Genomic DNA, 25,959 nt, shown 5'->3' with positions numbered 1-25,959 from the left:
TGGTTTCCGTCTGAGCCAGGAGCCAGGGTTCAGCGCCCCAGCAGTACCAGCACGTGACGGTGCATGGGCCCTGCGGGGAACGTACCGCCTGGCCCGAGGAGTGGCTAGTGAGCCAGCAAGGGCACTGGGGCCCTCTGCCAGAGCTGTCCGGCCTGTTTGCGTCACATCTCTTCCGCGTGCTGGCATGTGGCCTGCGTCAGGGCTCTTTGCACCGGGGAGCAGCAGAGGGGCTGGAGCTGCCGCCCGGGGATGGAAAGCGCCCGTCCCCCCCAGTCTGGGGCAGACCCAGGAGCCGAGGCCCCTGGGCTGTGCAGGAGCAAGCTGGGCAGAGGAAGAGCTTGCTGGCTGAAGCTGTGGGAACAGAGCTTGGAAAGAGATTTTCAGGTGTCCCAGGCCATCCACCAAGCGGGACTGACCCGCCCCCCTGGCAGAATGGCAGCTGCTCAGCGAGGTGCTCCAGCCTCACCATGCTCAGTGCAAGGCACCGGCTCACCCCACAGCTCCTACTGGGCTGGGGAGCTGAAAGCACTGTGGCAGGATGGCCTTTGGGCCTGGCTGGCACGAGTGGGCAGCTTTATACCGGGGGAAGTAAAGGCTCCGTTTCGAGTCATTAAGGAAAGAAAATCTCCACCGGCACCCTTGGGATGAGGCCCCTGGCTTGTCCCAAGATCTGCTCAGCAGTCGCCCTTGGCACACACTAGTGGGGAGAGGCACAGAGCATGTGGTCACATCCTCCTCCCCGTGCGAAACGTGAGTTTGAGTGCAAAGCAAGAGGCTGAGTTCACGGTTACCCGCTGGCCACTCGCAGAAGCGCCAGGCTTTGCACTCACATCTGAGCCCAGGAAAAGTTTGAGCCTTTAGCTATCATCTTTGGAAATCATGGAAGCCAGGAGAGATTCCAGAAGACTGGAAAAGAACAAATCTAGTGCCCATCTATAAAAAGGGAAACAAGAAAAACCCAGGAAACTACAGACCAGTCAGTTTAACTTCTGTGCCAGGAAAGATAATGGAGCAAGTAATTAAGGAATTCATCTCCAAACACTTGGAAAATAATAAGGTATCAGCCAGCATGGATTTGTACAGAACAAATCATGTCAAACCAATCGGATAGCTTTCTTTGATAGGATAACCAGTCTTGTGGATAAGGGAGAAGTGGTGGATGTAGTATACCTAGACTTTAGTAAGGCGCTTGATATGGTCTTGCATGATATTCTTATCAATAAACTAGGCAAATACAACTTAGATGGGGCTACTATAATGTGAGTTCATAACTGACTGGATAACCATTCCCAGGGTATGTTTAGACTACATGCCTTTTTCACCAGAGGCATGTAAATTAGACTACCCGACATAGTCCATGAAGCGGGGATTTAAATATCCCCGGCTTCATTAAAATAAAAATGGCTGCCGCATTGTGCTGGCTCAGCTGATCGTTGGCACAGTACGGCAGTCAAGACGTGGATCGGTCAACAGGGGAAGCCTTTGTCGACCGCTCCTATAAACCTTGTTTCACGAGGTGTAAGGGAGCAGTCAACAAAGCTGTTCCCTGTTGACTGATCCACGTCTGGACTGCCGCACTGTGCCAACGATCAGCTAAGCTGGCACAGCATAGCAGCCATTTTTATTTTAATGAAGCTGGGGATATTTAAATCCCTGCTTCATTGACTATGTCAGGTAGTCTAATTTATATGCCTCTGTTGCCAGAGGCATGTAGTCTATACTTACCCCCACAGAGTAGTTGTTAACGGTTCACAATCCTGCTGGAAAGGTATAACAAGTGGGGTTCCGCAAGTGTCTGTTTTGGGACCGGTTTCAATATCTTCATCAACGATTTAGATACCAGCATACAGAGTACGCTTATTAAGTTTGCAGATGATACCAAGCTAGGAGGGGTTTAAACTGCTTTGGAGGATAGGGTCATAATTCACAATGATCTGGACAAACTGGAGAAATGGTCTGAGGTAAACAGAATGAAGTTTAATAAGGACAAATGCAAAGTGCTCCACTTAGGAAGGAACAATCAGTTTCATACATACAGAATGAGAAGCGACTGTCTAGGATCGAGTACAGCAGAAAGGGATCTAGGGGTCATAGTGGACCACAAGATAAATATGAGTCAGCAGTGTGATGCTGTTGCAAAAAAAGCAAACATGATTCTGGGATGCATTAACAGGTGTGTTGTGAGCAAGACACGAGAAGTCATTCTTCTGCTCTACTCTGCACTGGTTAGGCCTCAATTGGAGCATTGTGTCCAGTTCTGTGCATCACGTTTCAAGAAAGATGTGGAGAAATTGGAGAGGGTCCAGAGAAGAGCAACAAGAATGATGAAAGGTCTAGAGAACATGACCTATGAAGGAAGGCTGAAAGAATTGGGTTTGTTTAGTTTAGAAAAGAGAAGATTGAGGGGGGACATGATAGCAGTTTTCAGGTGTCTAAATGGGTGTCATAAGGAGGAGGGAGAAAACTTGTTCATCTTGGCCTCTGAGGATAGAACAAGAAGCAATGGGCTTAAACTGCAGCAAGGGAGGTTAAGGTTGGACATTAGGAAAAAGTTCCTGCCTGTCAGGGGGGTTACACACTGGAATAAATTGCCAAGGGAGGTTGTGGAATCCCCATCTGTGGAGATATTTCAGAGTAGGTTAGATAAATGTCTATCAGGGATGGTCTAGACAGTGCTTGGTCCTGCCATGGGGGCAGGGGACTGGACTCGATGACTCTCGAGGGCCCTTCCAGCTCTAGTCTTCTATGATTCTGTGAAGTCCCAGAGCTTTCTGTAAAAATGGCAGCCCCATTATAACCCCCTAGAGGATGGTTTAAAACCTACACAACCCGTCTGATCTCTGTTGCATCCTTTGGATTTTTAGAAACATTTCTGTGGGACCCCATTCTCTGTCTCTCCACCTCAGTGTCTTCTCACCCCCATTACGTTATAAAGGACGTATCTGTGGTGTGGTTTGGCGTAGCGGGGGGCTGTCTGCTCTGTGACCCGGAGCCCCCATGCGCTGGGATGGGAGATTCTCAGTGACTCTCCCAAATGTGGATTAACCCAGACGCCCAGGCTCAGCCTCCCAGAGAGAGACAAAGCGAGGAGGGTGGAGACCAGCACCTGGCTGGGGGGCCGGGTGGAAGAGAGTTTTAGTTTCTGTCTGGAATCATGGAGGAAGCAGCCTAAGCAACAGGCTGGGATTTAGGGGCCCAGGCTCACCCATCTCAAGGGGGGCTGAGGCATCCTAGGCCTGCCCTGTAACCGGATTATATCTGTGCTGAGCTGTATCCTGGAGAAGCAATAAACCACCTCTATTCTACCGGCTGGTGGAGTCTGTTCGTGCCATTACGGGGGTGCAGGAGGTGGGGGAACCCCGACGCGCCATCACAGGAGGCATATGCCAAAGCTGCGCCCATTTCCATTTCCAGACTCTCCGTTTCCAAGGGCTAGGCTCACGAATCAGGGCCGCCAATGGTGACCTGTGCCTGGGACAGGGAAAGTGCAAATGCATGTTTGGCGCACACAGAAACATGCCGACTTGCTGAGCAATTGGCCTTTGGCGTTCAGGTCACTGTGTCCCGCAAGGAGCTTTGAGACACGCTTCAGAGGGATCCCAACATGCTTCAGAAAAGCCTCTTTCCATTTTCTGTACGTGCGTTGAGCATCGAACTGCAGCTCCCATGCACTCGGAGCTCGCCGCAGCTCTCCAAAGCGCTGCACTAAGGCGCTCTTGCAGCCTGACTCCAGGGACGCGAGAAGAGGGATTCCCGCCTTCGCGGACAAATCCCAGCTCCATTGCGGTGCCAAAGTGGATCCTGCATAATGCACAGCCCCCGAGCAAGACAGAGGCTGGAGCTGAAATCAGTTGGGAGCGGTCGGGCGAAGCAGCTGGCACTGCAGCTTTCTCCTGTCAAGACTCATCGTCGTCTTCTCCCTCTCTACGGTGCCCCGGGTGGGGAGGGCGCCGACCCCCCTTCCACCTTTGCCGTCACACAGAGCCCTGGCTCGGCGCCAGACTGCGCACCACTATTTCCAGTGCCAAGGGCTCCCTCTACCCAGACAATGCCCCCAGCAACCCTTGTGCATGTCAGGCTCAGGGTCGGGGGGGCCAGTCCTGCTCTGGTGGCTGACTCGGCCGAGCAGCCCCTGCTGCACCAGGTGCTGTGGTTGCTCTGGCAGGCCTGGGTCTTTCTCCCACCGTGTGATCAGGGCTGCCAAGACGCGCCACTAAACCTTTGACTTCCTCAAAGGGGAAGTTGCTCTGCGGGGTGCACGGATGCACCCCAAAGCTGAGTCAGGAGCCCAGTGTGCGCTCACTGCGCGCCCATTCGAAACAGCAGCTGCCCCTGGCCACCAATACACCAGCAGAACCGCTCGTCCTTATGTGCCATCAGCCTGTAGCCCTCCAACCGTGCCTCATGTCCTGCTCGCAAGGCCTGATCCGCGGCTCCAGCCAGCCCGCTGCCGCAGACGGCGGCTTGCTAACGACTCCTGAGCTGACGGACGAGACTCACCTTGACAATTAATTAACCGACCATAAAGAGGAATCAGCGAGTGCAAAAACTGCTGCTCTGTGCATGGAAGCTTGAAATTGGAGCTTGGGAACAAGGTAGCAACATGATATTCATGGGAAATGAAACACTGAGCTGCCCTGAGCGGCCTGGCTGAGCGGGGCTTTCAGCAGCCGCATGGTCTTGGAGGCTGGCAGGCAGAGGACGTTCAGCCCCGAGCCAGTCTCTAGGGAAGGGGCGGTTTCGCTCCTAGGTTCACAGCATGTTTAGCGATGCCTTTGTCCCACAGGCCTGTCTCAGGGGAGAGCAGCCCTGTGCCTGGTGATGCTGGCAGGTCCCCTCTGAGGGGCACGGTGGCCTGGGGGCACCAGTCTCTCCAGGATACGAAGGACGTATTTTGTTGGAACATTTCCCCCACTTCCTGGTTGCAGACGTTGGAGCCATATGCCAGGCAGCGCGGCCTCAGCCCCACGGGCACAGTCTGCTTGTTCCCGAGGGATGGGCATGTCCCGTTATCACGGTCCAGCTCAAACGCAGCCTTGGCCACGTTGCTGACTGCAAGCATGAAGGGGGGAGGGTCGGTCCCTCCTCCGCCTGTCATTACGTTTTGCTTCTCTAAATTCCTCTGAAACACCAGTAGAATATGGGGGGATGGTCCTTCTCCTCCTGCCCTGCTGGCCAGCTCTTACCCTCTTGCTGTACTGGCCAGTACAGCAGCAAGCACACCCAAGCCTGGCCACAGAGCCATGCTCCATCCAGCTGTGTCCTGGCTGCCGACGGTGGCCAAGGCCAGTGCCCCCGAGGGAGTGAACAGAACAGGGAACTATCCAGTGACCCCTCCTTTCCCAGTGACCCATTCCCCGCCCCTGACAAACTAGGCACGGCCCTAAGGCATTCACTAGTGAAATAACACTAGTGACGCTGCACTCGCGACCGGGCCTCGTGCGGACACAGCAACGACATCATCTGACGTGGCCGAGGTGTCACGTTGCTGAATTGGAGGGAAGCAGCCAGATCGCTGCTGCACCCCTAGGTGGGGGTGTTGGCCCCAGAAATTGGTGTGGGGGGAGCCATGTGGGGTATTGAATGGGAGATTATTGTTTGTTGATCTTATGTACGCTATTTATGTGAGTGTATAATGTCTGTGTGTGTAGGTAGGAATCTGTAATCTGTGTGGAAGCTGAATATTTCTGTGAATGTGGTTAAGCATGGCTATGGACAGGCTGAGTAGCAAAGCCCTGTGGAACAATGACTCTCAATTGGGTGTGTCCATAGCCTAAGAATGGGATTTGTCACCTGAGGGCAGCCAGCAGGAAACATAGAGATTGGCCTCTGACCAGGTGACTTGCTGCATACAAGAAGAGGCCAGGAAGGAGTATAAAGAGGCCATGTGGTCGATGCCATTTTGTTCTCAGCTCAGCACTTCATCCCAGAGGCAGCATTGCAGGGATTGAAGAGCCCGGAAGACCTGGGAACCCATCCTGATCGTAGGATGTGCAATAAGGACTTTTAACCAGCAGCTGCAACATCTCTGCTAGAGCCTGCATCGAGAACTGGGAGATTCGGTGCATGTAACGTACTGTACTTTAATAACCTTACTCTCAGGCTTTTCTTTCTTGTAATAATAAACCTTTAGATATAGATTCTAAAGGATTGGCCCAGCGTGATTTGTGGGCAAGATCCAGAGGGTAAATTGACCAGGGATCTGTGGCTGGTTTCTTGGAACCGGACAGAACTTGTTCGGGGTAGGTGGGATTGGGTGCTAGGACCCCCCACCTGTGTATAGGCCCGGGGCCATCTGGGGCACGGATATTGCTGGGGCGTCGGAGGGGTTTTGCTCGGGAGGCTTCAGGCAGGTTGCTGAAGCGCTCTGTGAGACTGGTTTGTGGCCTGTGTGATGAGGTCGCCAGTCAGGGGGACTGTAAAGAGCCCCGGATTTGAGCAATTCGCCCTGAGCGGACGCCCTAAGCTGTGCCCAGACACGGCCCGGTCTGTCACACGAGGCTCCCTCAGAGGCAGGCGCACGCCGCACCAAAACTGATATTTGCAAAGCAGCTGGTGCCGCGACTGGTGTGGTGTCTGCAGTGGCAGCCGAGTGCCTGGGCTGGTAGGGGAGGGGGCCGGAGTCCTGCACTCTAGCCCAGCGCCCAGCTGACGTGCGCTGACACCAGGCAGGCGGCTCTGGAGCTGGCTGTACAAAGGGGCTCCGAACGCTCCAGGGCCCTGGGCCGGGTGGTTAGCCAAGCAGGAGTGTGGCTTGCCCCGCACGTCAGAGACCCAGCCTGAGTGCCCACTGGCTGTGGGGTAACCCGGACTGAGAGCACCGGGGTTAGCCCCATGGCTGGCCCCGCGGGTCTGGGGATGAGTCGGTGTCCAGGGCTGGCGTCCTCCCTGCCTGCAAGGTGATGGGACGGGCCCGTGTTCTGACCCAGAGACAGCCAGGAAAATACACGAGACCCGGAGCACCAAAGAGCTCAAGTACCATGCTCTTTGCAGGGCCACGGAGCAGCGCTGCGCCTGACCCAGCGGCTCAGCCTGGCCCACGTCCGGGGAAGGCGCACAGGGTAAATGGTGGCCAGAGGCTTCAAGGAGATGGGATGGATTTCCCTGGAGTTAAGCGCAATCCTGCGAGTGCCTTGCCCACCTTACCCTCCCTCCCCTGGTGCCACACAGCTGCCCGGGCCAGCCCAGGGGAAGCGAATTAGTGGGGGTGGGGGTGGGAGTGAATTGTGACACACGAGGGGCGCCCCAGCCCTGTGACCCCCCCAGCCCTGCTTTAGAAAGCACTCAGCATGCAGCCAGCCACAGTCCAATGTTTATTCATTAAGGTGATATAAGTTACTGAGCATTGTACAGTCTGTGAATCCACCACTGGCACCAGTTCACAGGAATTCCTGGGGAAGCGGCTGCCCCCGGGGTTTCATCAGTATTTATTTCAGAAATCTTGAAGACTAGAAAAGAGATTTCTCAGCTGTGTCAACACGGGAGGGCGGGGGCAGTCCGGGCATCGAGAAGACCTGTTTGACCGGGGATCCTGGCTCCTGGGTCTGTCGGGGTTGGCTGCAGATGTCAAATAAGAGTTTCTGCTGGGGTGAGAACTGGTCCATGGGTCAGTCGTCCGTGAGCTGGACGCATGTCGGGTTCTGTTGAGTGAGGACATCAATGGCGATGCTTCTGGTGGGGGCGGAGGGCAGGAGTTCTTAGCTCCATTCCCACACCTGTGAAAAGAGCCCAAGCAGAGATGTCAGGAAATCAGGGGTCTGGCATAGCCAGTAACACGTCCTGCGACTGCAGGGCCCAAGTGAGGCCACCGAAAGTGTTTGTGGCAGGGCCACCCAATGACCATTGCGCAGCCGGCACCATGCGCGGCGCTCCGGCCAAAGAGAGGCAGGTTGTGAAAAGCCCAATAGCAATGACATTGCAGCCATTCAGCCGCCCGCAGCAGCTCAGGGCTTTGCAGCACAGAAACGGGCTGGTATTTTGCATGTGCCTGTCACACAAGCTTTTCCGCAGCCTCCCACTCCTGGGCTAGCCCGGGGTAGCTGCTTGCAAAGGCCAGCACGTGGCAAGCAGAGCTGGGGCAATATGGAGAAAACCGTTCATGGAATAATGTGTCCCCCAAACTGTAAAGTGAATGGGATAAACTGTGTAACCAGCCCCTCGCGCTCATTCGACCAGAGAGACTGAAAAGCAGCAGCCCCTGCGTGGCAGAGCCCACTGCGGTGCAAAGTGCGTCAGCGTGGCAGAGCCCGCTGCAGTGCCAAGTGGCCCGGCGTGGCAGAGCCCCCTGCAGTACAAAGTGGCCAGGCGTGGTAGAGCCCACTGCAGTGCAAAGTGGCCTGGCGTGGCAGAGCCCGCTGCAATGCAAAGTGGCCTGGCGTGGCAGAGCCCCCTGCAGTGCAAAGTGGCCCGGCGTGGCAGAGCACGCTGCAGTGCAAAGTGGCCCGGCGTGACAGAGCCTGCTGCAGTATAAAGTGGCCCGGCGTGGCGGAGCACCCTGCAATGCAAAGTGGCCCGGAGTGGCAGAGCCCGCTGCAGTGCAAACCAGTCCGGCGTGGCAGAGCCCCCTGCAGTGCAAAGTGGCCTGGCGTGGCAGAGCCCGCTGCAGTGCAAAGTGGCCCACATGGCAGAGCCCCCTGCAGTGCAAAGTGGCCCGAAGTGGCAAAGTCTGCTGCAGTGCAAAGTGGCCAGCGTGGCAGAGCCCGCTGCAGTGCAAAGTGGCCCGGCGTGGCAGAGCCCGCTGCAGTACCAAGTGGCCCGTCGTGGCAGAGCCTGCTGCAGTGAAACGTGGCCCGGCATGGCAGAGCCCGCTGCAGTATAAAGTGGCCTGGCGTGGCAGAGCCACCTGCAGTGCAAAGTGGCCCGTCGTGGCAGAGCCCGCTGCAGTGCAAAGTGGCCCGTCATGGCAGAACCCACTGCAGTGGAACGTGGCCCGGCGTGGCAGAGCCCGCTGCAGTGCAAAGTGGCCCGTCGTGGCAGAGCCCGCTGCAATGGAATGTGGCCCGGCATGGCAGAGCCCGCTGCAGTATAAAGTGGCCCGGCGTGGCAGAGCCCCCTGCAGTGCCAAGTGGCCCAGCATGGCAGAGCCCACTGCAGTGCAAAGTGGCCCTGCGTGGTAGAGCCCTCTGCAGTGCCAAGTGGCCCGGCATGGCAGAGCCCGCTGCAGTGCCAAGTGGCCCGGCATGGCAGAGCCCGCTGCAGTGCCAAGTGGCCCGGCTTGGCAGAGCCCGCTGCAGTGCAAAGTGGCCCGGCGTGGCAGAGCCCCCTGCAGTGCAAAGTGGCCCGGCGTGGCAGAGCCCGCTGCAGTGCAAAGTGGCCCGGCGTGGCAGAGCCCGCTGCAGTGCCAAGCGGCCCGGCGTGGCAGAGCCCCTGCAGTGCCAAGTGGCCCGGCGTGGCAAAGTGGCCCGGCGTGGCAGAGCCCCCTGCAGTGCCAAGTGGCCTGGCGTGGCAGAGCCCCCTGCAGTGCAAAGTGGCCCGGCGTGGCAGAGCCCCCTGCAGTGCCAAGTGGCCTGGCGTGGCAGAGCCCCCTGCAGTGCAAAGTGGCCCGGCGTGGCAGAGCCCCCTGCAGTGCCAAGTGGCCCGGCGTGGCAGAGCCCCCTGCAGTGCCAAGTGGCCCGGCGTGGCTGAGCCCCCTGCAGTGCAAAGTGGCCCGGCGTGGCAGAGCCCCCTGCAGTGCCAAGTGGCCCGGCGTGGCAGAGCCCCCTGCAGTGCCAAGTGGCCCGGCGTGGCAGAGCCCCCTGCAGTGCCAAGTGGCCCGGCGTGGCAGAGCCCTTGCAGTGCCAAGTGGCCCGGCGTGGCAGAGCCCCCTGCAGTGCCAAGTGGCCCGGCGTGGCAGAGCCCCCTGCAGTGCAAAGTGGCCCGGTGTGGCAGAGCCCCCTGCAGTGCCAAGTGGTCCGGCGTGGCAGAGCCCCCTGCAGTGCCAAGTGGCCCGGCGTGGCAGAGCCCCCTGCAGTGCCAAGTGGCCCGGCGTGGCAGAGCCCCCTGCAGTGCCAAGTGGCCCGGCGTGGCAGAGCCCCCTGCAGTGCCAAGTGGCCCGGCGTGGCAGAGCCCCCTGCAGTGCCAAGTGGCCCGGCGTGGCAGAGCCCCCTGCAGTGCAAAGTGGCCCGGCGTGGCAGAGCCCCTGCAGTGCCAAGTGGCTTGGCGTGGCAGAGCCCCCTGCAGTGCCAAGTGGCCCGGCGTGGCAGAGCCCCCTGCAGTGCAAAGTGGCCCGGCGTGGCAGAGCCCCCTGCAGTGCAAAGTGGCCCGGCGTGGCAGAGCCCGCTGCAGTGCCAAGTGGCCCGGCGTGGCAGAGCCCCCTGCAGTGCAAAGTGGCCCGGCGTGGCAGAGCCCCCTGCAGTGCAAAGTGGGAGGATAAACCACATTGCTCTGCAATCTGTCTTTTGTGGCAAATTCCAGGGCCGGTCCAAGTCAGTGACAAAGCAGCCACCAGATTCTGTGGTGGCAATTTCACCTTTCACCTGCTTCCACAGATTTGTGCCGCCTCCCCTCCCCACTGACTCTTCTGTGGGTGTCCCAGGAGTTTTAAGCAGTCGCTTTGGAGCTGTGTGCGCGTGGTCCTTGGCCCTGAACGGCTCTGGCCATCGGCACTCCCCTGGCAAGGGGCTCTCAGGCCCGGAGCCACACTCACAAAGCTGCTGGCTGGCTCAGCTAGCGCCCCACTGGGGCGGGGAGCAGGAGGAGGCAGAGACCGGACGTTTAAGGGCCACGCTATCAGGGGCAGTGTAGCAGGCCGACTTTGCTGAGGGTCTCCGAGTCTCACAGCCTGCTCCCAAGGCCCAGCCGTCCCTGCAGAGGGCTGAAGCTGGGCTGTGCCGGTCCAGTGGGAATGAGATACAGGGACAAAATGCCCCATGCTTCCTGCCCACTGTGCCATCAGGGGATGGGGGGGTCCTTGCAAGGAAGGCTGAGAGGTCTGCATGCCCCCCAATCCTGAGGGTTGGGGGATTCCAGGTGATCCCCATGGAGACCCCAGCCCTCCACCCCACCCCCACTCTCAGTTCAGCCCCCGTGGGGCATCCCTGGGCTCGTGGGCCTGGGAGGAAGCGTCACGGGGCCTGCTGAGCCATTTCACTCATGGGCGGGGGGGTTCTGGAGCAGGACTGGACCAAAGGTGGATTTGCCAGTGTGATCCCCCCCCCGTCTCTAACAGGTGGCAGGTGCCGTTTACCTGATGGTATCGCCATGGTCCTACGGTTCATTTGTCGCGCCTCAGCACGGGCGGCCCCACAGGACAGGGCCCCATGGGGCTGGGCCCTAGGGGCACACGCGACGGGGAAGACAGGCCTGCCCTAGTGCGACCAGCCAGCGTGTCAAATTGGGTCGGGGGGGGTTGTGGGCGCCTCTATACGCCAAAGCCCCAGGTACCAGGACCCCCTCACACTGGGACAGGTCTCTGGTGCGCGAGAACGGCGCCTGGGCCAAATGGCGCCACAGGCTGGGAAACCACAACACGGAGCCCAACTGCCCCGTAGCTTCCAGCCCGGCGGCTGCCCTGGGCGGGCGCGGTTCGGCGCTGGTGAGCCAGCAGCCAGTGGGTGTTTGCACACCGGGCCGGGGCTGAAAGCAAAGGGATGCACAGCCCCTGGCAGGGTTCCTTGGCCCAAGCGTGGCCTGTGTCAGGAAACCACCGGTCCCCACAGTGCCCATGGCAGAAAGCGAGCAAGCTGTAAAACCTCCCGATGCCACCCGCCTGGCTCCATGCTGCACCGGCAGCGGGTCCCCTCAGTTCCCGATGGTCAGCCCTCTTCCCTGGCCTCCGAGCTCGGGCCTTTGGGGACTGTCATCTCTGCAAGGCGAGCCTTCCCTTTGCCGACGGCGTCCGGGGCCGGGGACTCCGGGGAGCTGGCCAGCTGCCCCCAGAGTCGCCTGTGAGCAGGGTTCGGGTTGATTCCCCTTTGCCAGTGTTGCTCGCAGAGCTTTATTCTCAGACACACCCCGTCTATTTCCACAGCTCCGCCTGGAAGCCGAAGGCCCAGCGCCCCATTTCCCCACTGCGAGCACCGTGGGACTCGGGAAAGCCAGTGCGTGCCCACGCAGTCCGGCGAGCGGATCAATGCGCAGCGGGTACCACCGGATACTCACCGTGCTGACTCACTCGGCCAGGCGAACTCTAATGGCGGATTTATCTTCCCACCCCTGCACAGAGAAAAGAGAACATGGGTATCACTCTGGCATGCAGCTCCAGCAAGCGGGGCCAGGCCAGAACGCTCACGGACTAGAGGCTGCAGTGGGGGCTGCCCCGTGATCGGATGCTGTGAAAGGCCAGCAGGGGAGGGGAGGGAGCCGGCAAGCAGGCAGGGCTACCTGGGGGCTCGGTATTTTGTCCTTCCAAGCAGGGCAGTGCCAGGCCGGCTGCGGGGAAGCTGCTAACCCCTGCACGCCCCAGCCCTGCTCCAGAAGAGCAGGCAGCGCCGGGAAGGGGACGGGTGGCAGGCAGTGCTCTGCAGGTTTAATGGACCCTCTCCAGATAGGGCTGGGCTGGGACACCGGGAGGCGGTTGTCCCTGGCGACAGCGCCCCACACGTGGGCTGGCACAGCTAGGGAAAGGCAGCAGGCGCGCAGGAGACTGGACAGAGGTGGCAGCAGGGCTGCCTCGCTCATCCCCAGCGTCTGTAGCAAGCGCAGTGCTGCTGCAGCTCTGCGCGGCGCCCGGAGAGGCCAGGGGGCCGCCCTTTGCCGCTGGGGCACATTGGCACTGCCAGCGGCTGGGCTTGTGGCTTTAGCCGAAGACCCGTCCTGCCTCCGCTAATGAACCCTGCCTGGGGAGCTGCCCGGGCAAGTGATCTGGGGGGTTCAGGTAACGTATTTCATGGCAGCCTGGCAGCGAGGAGGAGGAGCCGCTGTACCTGGGCCAGTCGCTGTGGTACCGACTTAGGGCCATTGCCAAGGGCTGTAATTGTGCTAGTCACTGTTGCTTTTCATAAGCATGTAGGGGCAACACATGGGCTTCAAAAAATACCAGACACACGTGATCTCAGAACGGGAGGGGGGACCGGCTGGGCGGGGAGCGGGGCTGGCCAGGAGGGGGTCAAGGAGAGCGGGGCTGACCAGGGTAGATTGGGGGGGACCGACTGGCGGTAAGCAGGGCTGTCCGGTAGGGGGTTGCGGGGAGTGGAGCTGGCTGTGGGGGGAGGAACCGACTGACGGGAAGCAGGCTGGCCGGGGGCGGGGGAGTGAGTCTGGCTGGGAGAGAACTGGCCAATGGGGAGTCAGTTCCCCCTGGCCAGGAGGAGACTGGGGGTGAGCAGGGCTGGCCGGAGGTGATTGGGGGTGGGGACTGGCTGGCGGGAAGCAGGGCCGGCTGGGAGGGGGTCAGGGGGACTGGCCAGGGGAGATGGGGGAAGGAACCGGCCAGTGGGAGCAGGGCTGGCTGGGAGGGGGTCAGGGGGACTGGCCAGGGGAGATGGGGGAAGGAACCGGCCAGTGGGAGCAGGGCTGGCTGGGAGGGGGTCAGGGGGACTGGCCAGGGGAGATGGGGGAAGGAACCGGCCAGTGGGAGCAGGGCTGGCTGGGAGGGGGTCAGGGGGACTGGCCAGGGGAGATGGGGGAAGGAACCGGCCAGTGGGAGCAGGGCTGGCTGGGAGGGGGTCAGGGGGACTGGCCAGGGGAGATGGGGGAAGGAACCGGCCAGTGGGAGCAGGGCTGGCTGGGAGGGGGTCAGGGGGACTGGCCAGGGGAGATGGGGGAAGGAACCGGCCAGTGGAAGCAGGGCTGGCTGGGAGGGGGTCAGGGGGACTGGCCAGGGAAGATGGGGGAAGGAACCGGCCAGTGGGAGCAGAGCTGGCTGGGAGGGGGTCAGGGGGACTGGCCAGGGGAGATGGGGGAAGGAACCGGCCAGTGGGGAGCAGGGCTGGCCCGGTCGCACGCAGATCCCTGGGTGCTGCCTGTCTCACGCACGGTTCCAGCAGGGCTCACGGGCGAATCCGGCCCCGGAGAGTCCATCCCGCCCTGGCCCCGCTGTCCTCTCTACTGCGTCGCTGCGTCCTGCCTGGCTGGTGGACACGCCCATGCAGCGTGAGCATGTCCCAGCCAGGCAGGACGCAGCCGTGTACTGATAATAATAGAACTTACTTAATTAGAAAATACGTGACATTTCCAAGCCCGGCGTTGTCTCGGTTTGTTTCCTGGACAGAAGGCTCAAATACCGGACTGTCCAGTTCAAAACCGGACACCTGGCCACCCTACAGCACGAGGCAATGAGGAGCAGCCTGTAAAACGCTCCTGGGGCATTATGGGGAGGCCCTGTCTGCAAACTCCCCTTCCGCTGCTCGGGGCAGGAAGTGATTAGAAAAAGCCCCGGTTCTCGCTCCTCTGCCCGGCGCCTAGGGCTGCTTTTGGCATCAGCGGGCTGCTGGTGAAACAGCCGGGGACCCCCCCGAAGGATTCGCGCTGTTTGCAGTCCTGGGAAGCCCGTAACACGTAGCCCAGTGTTTGCGCCATGCAGAGACAGCACTGCAGCCCAGACCCCAGGCGGGGGGGAGGGGGCAGCGCTTTCACCGTTCGAGGAGCTGGTTTGTGAGAGTTACTGCTTGCCTAGCCGGCAGTACGAGCTAGGTCCTTACACTGTCCCTTGGGAGCAAGGCCAGGCTGTCAACGCTCTGGCAGCTGCAAAGGCAGAGCAGGGTCAGGCTGCGCTCCGCAGCGCCTCACCTCCGCAAACGCACAGGATGTGCCAGTCAAAGGACAGGTTCCCCGTTCTCTTTTCAAACCTCCCCCCAGCCTGATGCAGAGGAGCCCTCTGGGACCGCTCTGCATGGAGCTCCCTTCTCTGCTCAGGGTCGCTGGCTCCTGCACCCTGCAGCGAGCCATGGGTGCACTCGCATGCCTCTGTGCTGGGGCAGGGCGTAAGCATGAGACACTCCCCTCTTCTGGCTGGGCCACACTCAGGTTCCCAGGAAAACGGGCTGCTCTAGACGTATTGGCACGCACGAGAGAGGCTTGTGGTAACACCTGTCAGCTCCCGGTGCGAATGCTGCTGGTCGACACGTTGGGAACGCGGATTTCTACCTAAGACTGTGCGCAACGCTTGGTGCGCCTGCCCGCGGCAAGAGAGGTGGGCCAAGGGTTTCTGAACAGTAACCAGTCTCGCCTGGGTACAGAGGACAGACCGGGCAGCAAAGCAGCAGGGAACAGAACCCGCCATAGTTCAAGCAAGGCTGGTGGATTTAAGAACAGGGCCTAACGAGGGGATGAATCGTTCAAGACTGAATCCTCTCTGGGACCCTCGGACACTAACGCACCGGTGGCATCTACCTGCTGCTCTCCCCACTGCATGGTTCTGCTGTAGACCATGCTTCCCGGGCGGGCCGGTGTCTGTCTGAATTCCTGGAGCGATGCGGCAGAGAGCCAGAAACGGGCCCGCAGGGAGCATGGAGCTGAATGGAAGCTCGACTTGCCGATGGCCAGGACTCTCGCCTAGAGGCGGTGAGGCTGGGCCATGCTGCTACTCTCGCTCTTTGCACAGGACTCCGAGGGAAATGAAGCATTTGCAAGCAAATGAAGCCACAATGGCACATCAAGCCACATGGGCACCTGGCCCAAGCTGCCCGTATTCAGCACAGCACAAGGAAGACCCCAAAGCGCACCCAGAGAGGCAGGAGGGAGCCAACGAGCAGCAAGCACGCTCCACCAGCAGCGTTTCTGCAGCCAGACCATCATGGCAAACCTGGGCACTTCCCGTCGGTAGGACAGCGCGATTCTGACGGGGGCCCCGCCAGCACGGTCCACAGGAGCAGTTCCCATCACACTGAGCACAGTGCTCTGGGCTGCATTGCCCTTTGACCCCGTCTGAACTCTGCACCCACAGGCACCTGCGGAAAGTCGCCTGCTGGCCGTGGGCTGAGCACAGTCACTGTGACCTTGTGCAGGGAGCCAGCACGGGGCGAGGTGTCGCCGATGGCTGTTTTCTGCCCAAGCGCGCAGGGTCCCTGGATCATCTGCTGGCCTCCTTACTCGGGCAGGTTTCACTAGCCCTGCTTCCCTCTCGGTGCTGCTCTGAGGGGGAGACAGTTCCCGAAGTTCCCCTGAACGTGCGTGTGCGTTTTGTTCCTCTGAAGCATGAACACGTTTGTTCCCCACACCTGCCCCCAGCACCTGGCACAGCTGCCTTTGCAGACTAGGGAGATCGCAGATTCTCCTCTGTCCTCATGCCCACTTGGAGGAGTCAAGCCACAGGGAACCCGAGTCCCGTGACAACTGCACAATTATCCCAGGGGAACGGCAGCCTCTCTGTGCCCAAAGCGCACACACTGCACACACGGCTGAGGAAGTGGGAAAGCCAGGGAATAACCTTCTCGGCTGTCCAATCTGAGCCTTCCTGCACTAGTGTTGCAGCCTGAAATCCAGCCGTGCCATCGGGCCTCACGGACACGCAGGGCGGAGGCATCATCAGCTAGCGCGTTCACAGAACCGGCTCTTCGTGTTCAAAAAGAGCACCTGCGTGTATCTTGGCACTTGCCCAGCACGTCAGCCCCCTTCACTCCCATGTCGGGCAGCACTGCGCTCGGCTGCTTTTACACTGCACGGGACTGAGACGGACATCTCAGCCGCAAGCCCTGCAAAGCCAGCCTCTTACCACGCGCTGGCTCAACACGCTGGCGCCGCAGCCTGTTAGTCCCTCGGCACAGAGCACACGGCACTTTCTCCTCACCAGCTCTGAACACTGCTGGGATTTAGGATGATACCCGGGGGGCCTTTGTGACAGCATTTTCGCAGCTATAGACGTGCCCTGCCAAAATGGAGCTATCACGCATGGCTGGCAGGGCCACCCAGAGGTTTAACCTGCCCGTCAGGAGTTGAACGTTGGCGTTCTGGGCTCTTTGGGGTCTCGGCAGCTGCATGGGGGAAAACGGGCTTGGTTTTTAACAAAAGGTTTTTCTTCCTCCAGCACAACATGGTCTGTCTTCCAGTGCACAGAGACGGGGCCCTTTCTGAGCCCCGCCCTGTCGCGCCCTCACATGAGCAAGCTCCAGCAGGGCCGCCTTGTTCCCGATCATTGGGATTTGACAAGAGAGCAAACTCTCTCACCTGGTTACTGTAACCCCTCCCCCACTATCGCCGCTAAGGAACACGGCCTACAAGCTCACGTGCAGCATGGTAGGACTGGTGCCAAGGTGGGGCTAACACCAGGGATTTGCACCCCCAGCACGTTCCAAACCTCGTCAGAGACCAAACGAGCGGAGGTGAGTGGGCACGAGCGCAATAGAAATACTTGTTTTCCTCATGCAAATGGCTGTTTCGCTGGCTAGGCCTCGGTTTCTGCACGTTGACGTATTGACGCAACGGACGGGAGAGTCGTGCCAGCAGACCGATCCCACCCGGGGCAGCTCACACTGGGCTTCTCTCTGTTTCCAGCTGTGTCATTCGGAAGAGGGGTTGCAACCCCAGACATGCTACTCCGCTAACTGGGGAGTCGTGGCTGGCCTTGCCTTCCACGCCCCTTGCGGTGCCCAGCAGCGGAGAGAGCTGCACACAGGATGTGAACGTGCAGAAATGGCAGGGGAAGAAGCCCCGGGGCTGGGAAAGGGTTGTTTTAATAAAACACATTAATTATTAAGTATTGTATTAATTAGCATTAATAATAATCATTTGCCAGAAGATGATGCACCCGCTCACTCCTGTTCCCGAGCCTCTGGGATTCATCTGATCACAAAACGTGCTTTTAGCCGTCACAGATCTGCATGCTGCGCGCCCGTCTAATCCACGGCGCTGGGCCCGGCCTGCATCTCCACCGACCTGCTGCTTCCCAGGCCCGAGAAGCAGCAGGGGGCCACAATCATGGGAGCACTCCGGCACCCGGGGCCAGCGCGGCTTGTGGGGCTGGCAGAGCTGGGTGCGGGCATTGCGTGGCACGGCGGAGCGTGGCTGGGCCACAGGTCAAGGCTGCCATGCGGCTGAGCCCTGGCTAACGTGGGGATGAAGACGAGGCAGGTTTCCTGCGCTCCAGGGTGGCTTTCCATGTCTGAGGCCGACACGCCTGCCCCTGGACCCGTAACCCCCCGCTGTGCAGTCCCTGGAGTCTGCTGGTTAGGGACAGCAGATCTGGGCCCTGGGGCACTGGGGGCTTTCCATCTCTTCTGAGACTGACACACCAGGCCCTACACTGCCCTGCCTCGTGAGACCCAGCTACACTCGGGCGTAAAGACCTGTCACGGCTGGCCCTCACCTGCCAGCCCTGAACCCAAACACTGCACGGGGGAGTCTGGCTCTGAGCCAGGCCCTCTGCTCTGCACTCGCGTCCTCACTGGCCGGGGAGGCGCAACCCCCACGTCCACCAGCCGAGGATCTGGTTGTGGCTTCCTTCCTGCACACGCGCCTAGAGCGTTACTCGCCCCAGAGCCCTCCGTGCATCGGGGCCTCTGCTTCCCCCGCTCCACGCACCAGCTGCAGAACCGCCAGTCCCTGGGAACCCCTATGGCACCTACAGCAAGCGTACTGCTCACAAGGGCACTTACTTTAACACTGGCTGGGTAGCGTCTTGGATATTTTATTTTACACAACATAACAACACAGAGTTGTTGTTTCTGTACAGCATTTGCCTAAAAACAAAGGCAACACCCATTGCCACTGGAAAGAAACATACAGTCTGATCATTTTAAAAATGCCATTTTACTGATTGACCCATGAGTTGTCTTTTGCTAGCTTGGAGGAAACAGCATTTCCTTCAGAAAAGGCTTTTCCCACGAAGCTCGCTTTTGTTTTCTGCTACTGCAGAACCAGGACGCCAGTCCTAGAGTAAGGGAAGGCACTGGTGCTGTTTCATGCTTTTTTCCCTTTCATCATTTTTACCTTTGAATGTTGCCTTCGGTTGTTATATTAAATAAAATAAAATAAAATAAACGTAACAAAACCTGTGTGCCCGGGGCAGCTCACACACAACCCTGCATGGACAAGCCAGACCCCAGCGAGACAGGAGTGGAATTCCAAATCCCCCGCTCCCAGGAGGGAGTTCTCAGACACGTTTCCCATGATAAGAAAACGAAATACACTTTAAAAAGCAGGTCACACAGTGCTTTCCAATATCCACTCAGAACTTGAGAAAGTTGCTTTTCCACTATCCACATCAGAATTGTCTGACTGAATTAGCATCCCATTCATGGACATGCTCCTTTTAGACCATAATCCACCTGTGTTCTGGGAGTTACCATACCAATGGTATTCCATTACTTCTCCGTTCAGGGAGAACCTGCGCTTTGCTCTGGAGCTTTCAGCTGGCAAAGTGAGAAACTTACTTGGCTTGGCTTGTGCTCTTTTGTAGGTGGGGGGCCCTTTGACAGAGGCGGGGGGACGGCTAGCTGACTGCAGCGCAGTCGAGTTATTTCGGTTAGTGTTCTGGGACTCGAGATTTGTGACAGCTTCGCTCTGTGGCTCATTGCTTGGCTTTGGCCCAGGCTTTCTCTTCTGCTTTTGGGAGGCAGAAGTGCTGGAAGTCCACGTGGGAGGCAGAGCAGAGGTAGTGGTAGAGGAGTCCTGGCTCGAGCAAGGGTCTGACGACTGCGTCCCATGGTCATTGGGAAGTCTGGAGCACGGGACGCTCTCCTCATGCCCAACAGCCTGTTTGGACATGGACTGGGGCAGGGCCCCGCTGCATCCTTGCGCCTGCGCCCCGTTTGTCTGGGAATACACATTGCTGACCTTGGTCACCTTGGGCTGCCCATTGTTGTTACACACCTTGTAGCGGATCATGAGGATGATGATGAAAACGAGCACGGAAGCCACTATAATCCCACCAATGATGATAATCATGGTGCCGCCCAGGAACTGGGACTGCATGAAATGGCACCGGACGTAATCCTGCTCGGTAGTAAACTGGATGCACCCGATGACCCTGGTGGCAGTGAGGGAGGTGATGCCGTCGTCGTAGATCGCCAGGACACACAGGTCGTAGACGGTCCCGGCGGCCAGGTTGTTGACCAGGAAGGTTTTGCTCGTGGGAGGTATCATTCTGGGGGACAACGGAACGGGGGTTATGAACAAGACACTCCCGATACTCCCACAAGACTCCCCCCTCCCCTTGCTCTCAGCTCCCCACAGAAGGCTAATCACCCGGGGCTAATGCCCGTGATGCTAACCCCCTGCACCTAGGCATTTGAAATGCCTCTGATCCTATTAAAATGGCTCTGAGCCAGTAATGAATGAGCCCTGCATTAGCCCAGCCCACATCTCCCACTGGCAAGCCTGCTAATTGCAGTGCTTGGCAGTGCAGAGCTCCCTAGAAGAGCCGCTGCTCACTAAAAAAATCCTTTATGACAGATTGGCTTGGAAAGGTGTGACCGTTCCATTAGCCGACTGCCAAGCCAATCCACTTAGTGCATCAGACACCTCGGCATGCAGGGCACCAGGCGGAGTGGCAGAAAGGCTGCAAACAGCCGTAGCACAAATGCAGTCAGGGCCTCTTTCTCCCACGTTTTCAGAAACCAAGGGTGTAAGATCCATTTAACTCATCTAACTTTACAATCCGTCTGCTAATCAGATTGCCTCGGGGATAAAGGTCAGAGGGGATTATCCAAAAATAACACGATTCCAAGTAATTTTCCCTATTTGTGAGAGGAGAATTGCATTAGTCTTTCACAAGCTTTGCACCATATGCCTCGGAGGGCAGTATTCGGATCAGGCTAAGTGGTCCTGTAACCACTCCTCGAGGATGGACTGCAATGAAACGGTGCATTAATAAATCAATAGGCGAGCTGAGTGCAGACACAGATGTGCTGGCCTCTCTTACCTGTAAACAAGCGAGTCATCGTAAGTACCATTGTACTGGATTTGGAACATACGGATGCCTGGGATATTTCTCTGAAAATTAAATTTGAGTAGCGCAGTAGACGATGTTGCTTCTGCGACTACAACTTTCTTATCTTGGCTGACTTTTGTCTCCCCGTTATTACTGCTGGCATTTGACCCTGACTTGGTGGACGTTGAGATGTCCGAGGAGCCAGGGTCAGGCTCGTGAATGTGGTTTGTGCTGTTTAGCAAATGAGGAAGTTTGATGATGTGAAGATCCACCGTTTGAGTGGCTTCTCCTGCGGGATTGGATGCTATGCAAGTGAAGGAGCCTGTGTCCTTCACCGTTGTTATAAGGATGTCAAGGGTTCCATTGTCATACACCAGTGACCTTGTGGCATTGGAAATAAGTTTGCCTTCTGGGGAAATCCAATGAATAGCTGGCTCTGGATCGCCCCGGGCCTTACACCTCAGAGTGGCCCTTTGGCCCTCCAGCACTCTCAGCTCATGTGTGTGTCTGGTAATGAGAGGGGGCTCACACAGGAACTCTTCCTCCGGGATTGACCAGAAATACCGACCAGATAACAGTGGAGGAGAAGCACAAGTCTCTAGGTCGTCTTCTCTGGAAAGACGCCGCAGCCACAGGAGTTCGCAATTGCAATGCAAAGGGTTTCCACCAAAGCTCAAGGCGAAAGTCGAGGGGCTGATGATTCCTGAGGTTGCTAATACCTGAGCTCGCTGGAAGAGAGGGTCAGGTGGCAGCTTCTGCAATTTATTGGATGTGACATCCAGCCTGGTCATCTTGTGGAGATGGGAGAAAGTCCCCTTAGGGATGTGGTCAATCATGTTGTGATCTAAGCTGAGGGTGTGCAAACTAACCATCTTCTCCACGGCATCCCAAGGGATCGTTTCTAGATTGTTATAGGACAGATCCAGTTCCTCAAGAGCTAAAACATCGTCAAAGGCGGTGGAAGAAATTAAAGTCAGCTGGTTGTTGTTAAGTATCAGATGGTGCAGGTTGGAAAGCCCGCTGAACATGTCATTCGTGATCTTAGTCAATCTGTTGCTGTTCAAATGCAAAGCCCGCAAGTTGCGCAAGTCGGCGAATGCATGAGGTGTAATAAAACTGATTGTATTCCGGGACAGCGTCAGGTCCACCAGGCTGGTCATGTTGGCAAAATCTTTCCTTTTGATGTTTGTCACAAAGTTGTCTGCCAGCCGCAGCTCCACAGTCCTTCTGTCGATGTTGGGGGGCACAAATAAAAGCCCTTTCTTGGCACAAAGGGTTGCAAGATTTGGAGACAAAATCTGACAGACGCAGCGCTTGGGGCAGATCTGGGCTCTCGCTGCGACAGCAATGAACAGCAGATACAAAGGCAGTTTTTCCATTGTAGATCAGGGATCAGAGCCTGCAAGAGAGCACAAAGCTCACTGTTAGTATCCCCCAGGTGAAACACGACCCCCGCAATACAAAGGGGAGAAAGGGAGGAGGGACTAGTGGTTACAGCACTGGTTTGTGACTCAAGGGATCTGGGTACTGTCCTTATCCATTTAGATTGGAAGTGCCTTGGTGGTGGCTGTCTCCCAACACAGATCTGTGCACTGACTGGCACAGCAAGGCCCCTGTCACCAGGTGGGACCTTTTGTGCAATCACAGGGAAAATGATGAGAGCAAGGAGAGGAGGCCGCGCTAGGCTGGAAAGAACCCCAGTCCAATGGGCACGTTCGAACAGCAATGGGCATTCCTACCCCCGGGATTGGTGACGCCTACTTCCCGTATGATGGGAAGGAGTACTTTTCACTTTCTCCACACCAGTCATCATTGTACAGACCTCCACCATACCCCGTTAGCCCTCCTCCTTTCCAGGCTGAAAAGTGCCAGACTTCTGAACCTCTCCTCCTCCGGCAGCCGTTCCAAACTCTAATCATTTGTGTTGCCCTTTTGCAGACACAACATCATGTTCCGCAGCTGCCCCAGGCTTAGCGCTCGTGAGACTTTAAGCAACCCCTGAGAATTCTAAATGGGACCAGTATCTGGGCTGCTCTCGTCCGCTCTGCGCATCCATGGAGAAACGAACCAGACTAAGATGCCAAGACAATTGGTGACGCCATCAAGCCCCTACCCCCTGGTCTACAGAAGCACTGAGCACCTACAATTCCTGCTGAAGCGAATGTGAGCTGAGGCTGTTCCGAACCTCTGACTGGGACCACGCATCCCTCCCACCAGAGGGTTTCTGTGACAAAAAAAAGTTTAAACAATGAACACGGCCAGGAGGGTGCAGCTGACGAGTGTCGCCAGCACATGTGGGACTCCTGCAGGCTTGGTCTGCCAGAAGCCAGCATTGGGTGACAGGGGAGGGGTCACCTGGTGGCTGCCTGTTCTGTTCCTTCCCTCTGGGGCACCTGGCCTTGGCCACTGTTGGACAGTAAATATTGAGCTAGAGGGGCCTTTGGCCTGACCCAAAATGGCCGTTCTCGTGGTTTTATTTCCCACAAACAGTTCCCACGTGTGCATCTACACTGCGGTGCTACTTTGGAAACTGGAAGTATCCCGAAATAACGGGCTGCTTCCATAGATGCAGAACAGCTATTTTACAATAGATTTCGAAATAACAGGTGGCTTATTCCGATGTCCCAGGAACCCTCATTCCATGAGAGTTAAGGGGCATTTCAGAATACCGAATTATTTTGAAATTAGGCGCTGTGTAGACAGCTGCAAATTATGAAATGAGCTTTTTTCAAAATACACTCAAAATAAGCTATGCAATTTGCGTCGCGGAAATTGTGTCACTTATTTCGCGCTCAGGGTGCTGTGCAGACACACCCTTACCGAGCTATCTCTTTATGATCCTCAATTTAAAAAGTTCTTACTCAGCATAACCTGTTGCTAGAACATTTGCCAATATTTACACTTCTACATTTGTGCCAAGGCTTCCGCCTCCTTCTAGGCAGGTTGAATTCTTAAACTGGGAAGAGCAGATCACCCGGGGACTAGAAAATGGTCCTTCGTCATGGATTCAGTCTCCCAGCCAACGGCTCGCCCATAACATACACTCAGGAGACTCTGTATTTATCTGACAACTGGAACGAGATATAAAAACAAATTTATTTTTACAGCCAGCTGAGAGTGTAATTTTTTCTCCATAGAATCCAATGTTACACCAATTTCTACTGGGCTCCTTCTGAGACAACGGGCCATTCTTGAACTATAAATGCTCCAATTCAATTAGTTCGCTTTTCTGTTACCCTTAAACTCAGGGGAAGCACATTGTTCCTGTCAGACACTGTAAAATTTTAGAATAAAACCTTTTCTAGCTCCATGGAGAACCATTTCTGCATTAATTTTGACAGCAAGCGAAAGTCAGTGGTGATGTTTAAATACATTTCAGGACTCTCCTGTCAGTACCCTATGTTGGAAAGATGGCATTCCTGCAAATGGAACCAAGATGCTGGGATTGCAGATCTCAAATAGGATGTAAATGAGCAGCACAAATAACCTTTCTGCATGGAAATTTAGAAGTTTCATGTATGATGATGCTTGTTTGCACCAGTTCATTACATTTCATATTATTTACAGAGCAGCATGATTCAGGTTGTCACATTGCTGGATCTTGAGGGGAGCAGCCAGATCCCTGATGCACCCATAGGTGGGGGGTGTTGGCCCCAAAAATGGTATAGGAGGGGGCCATGTGAGGTATTGAATAGAAGCTTATTATCTGATAATCCTATGTACGCTGTTCTGGTGTTTGTATAATGTCTGTGTGTGCAATTATTAGCATGTACTTGTATGGACACTGAAGATTTCCCTGCATGTGGTTAAGCATTGGGCAGGGCCGGGCCTGTGGACATGTTAATTACCGAGGCCCTGTAGGACAATGGCTCTCAATGGGCCAAGGACACACCTAAAGGATGGGGGCTGACACCTGAGAGCAGCCAGCAGGGAACACAGAGATTGGCCTCTGTCCAGGTGACCTGCTACAGCCAAGAAGGGACCAGGAAGGAAGTATAAAGAGGCCATGCGGTCGATGCCATTTTGTTCTCAGCTCAGCACTTCATCCCAGAGGCAGCATTGCAGGGGTGTAAGAGCCCGGAAGACCTGTGAACCCATCCTGATGCTAGGATGTGCAACAAGAACTTTTAAACCAGCAGCTGTAACATGTCTGCTAAAGCCTGCATCGAGAACTGGGAGATTCGGTGCATGTAACGTACTATTCTTTAACAACCTGACTCTCAGGCTTTTCTTTCTTGTGATAATAAACCTTTAGATATAGATTCTAAAGGATTGGCCCAGCGTGATTTGTGGTAAGGTCCAGAGGGTAAATTGACCAGGGATCTGTGGCTGGTTTCTTGGAACCGGACAGAACTTGTTCGGGGTAGGTGGGATTGGGTGCTAGGACGCCCCCCCCCCCCACCTGTGTATGAGGCCCGGGGCCATCTGGGGCATGGATATTGCTGGGGTGTCGGAGGGGTTTTGCTCATGAGGCTTCAGGCAGGCAGCTGAAGCGCTCTGTGGGACTGATTTGTGGCCTGTTTGGAAAGGTCACCAGTCTGGGGACTGTAAGGAGCCCCGAAGTTGAGCAATTCGCCCTGAGCGGACGCCCTCAGCTGTGCCCAGACATGGCCCGGTCCGTCACACAGGTCCATAACCTTGTTCAGTGTTTCTTTCTGATCTTGTTTTGTTGAGCCCAATAGACATTACAGCAAATACACATACATAATTCTGACTGACATGCATTCACTGCTTTGTTTCCATCCTATCTCCAAAATATTCTCCTAAGTATTCATGTATCTCATCATGCCGTTATGTACATAATGCAGCAATGGCTAGAATGTTCCGGGCATTCACAGACAGACCAGCAGGGGCGCACTGCACAGACACACCCAGCAGGGGCGCACTGCACAGACACACCCAGCAGGGGCACACTGCACAGACAGATCCAGCAGGGGCACACTGCGCAGACACACCCACTTTGAGCAGGGGCGCACTGCACAGACACCCCCAGCAGGGGCGCACTGCACAGACACACCCACTTTGAGAAGGGGCGCACTGCACAGACACACCCAGCAGGGGTGCACAGCACAGACACACCCACTTTGAGAAGGGGCGCACTGCACAGACACACCCAGCAGGGGCGCACTGCACAGACACACCCAGCAGAGGTGCACTGCACAGACACACACACTTTAAGAAGGGGCGCACTGCACAGGCACACCCAGCAGGGGCGCACTGCACAGACACACCCA

At 57.0% G+C, this 25,959-nt stretch overlaps 1 protein-coding gene across 5 annotated transcripts in view; it reads right to left on the bottom strand.

Annotated features, from left to right (window-relative positions):
- Nucleotides 1-7,300: 7,300 nt before the first annotated feature.
- LRFN5 (leucine rich repeat and fibronectin type III domain containing 5) overlaps nt 7,301-25,959 on the bottom strand; it is a 139,452-nt gene continuing 120,793 nt past the window's right edge. For 4 of the 5 annotated variants that reach the window (XM_075926113.2, XM_075926114.2, XM_075926112.2 and 1 more), the window contains exons 2-3: nt 20,717-22,124; nt 16,436-19,939 (exon numbers count right to left, since the gene is read on the bottom strand). In XM_075926113.2, coding sequence (XP_075782228.1) covers nt 18,997-19,939; nt 20,717-22,104 — 2,331 coding nt within the window. In that variant the 5' untranslated portion in view covers nt 22,105-22,124 and the 3' untranslated portion in view covers nt 16,436-18,996. Of the gene's footprint in view, nt 7,716-12,078; nt 12,133-16,435; nt 19,940-20,716; nt 22,125-25,959 lie in introns of those variants that run through there. The other variant, XM_075926118.2, reaches the window with a different exon arrangement.

This window comes from Pelodiscus sinensis, chromosome 5 (genome assembly GCF_052426305.1).
Source record: "Pelodiscus sinensis isolate ZL-2025 chromosome 5, ASM5242630v1, whole genome shotgun sequence".
In the NCBI taxonomy this organism is placed as follows: domain Eukaryota; kingdom Metazoa; phylum Chordata; order Testudines; family Trionychidae; genus Pelodiscus; species Pelodiscus sinensis.
Note: the sequence above shows the minus strand (reverse complement) of the source record. Positions and strands in the feature narration are given on the sequence as shown.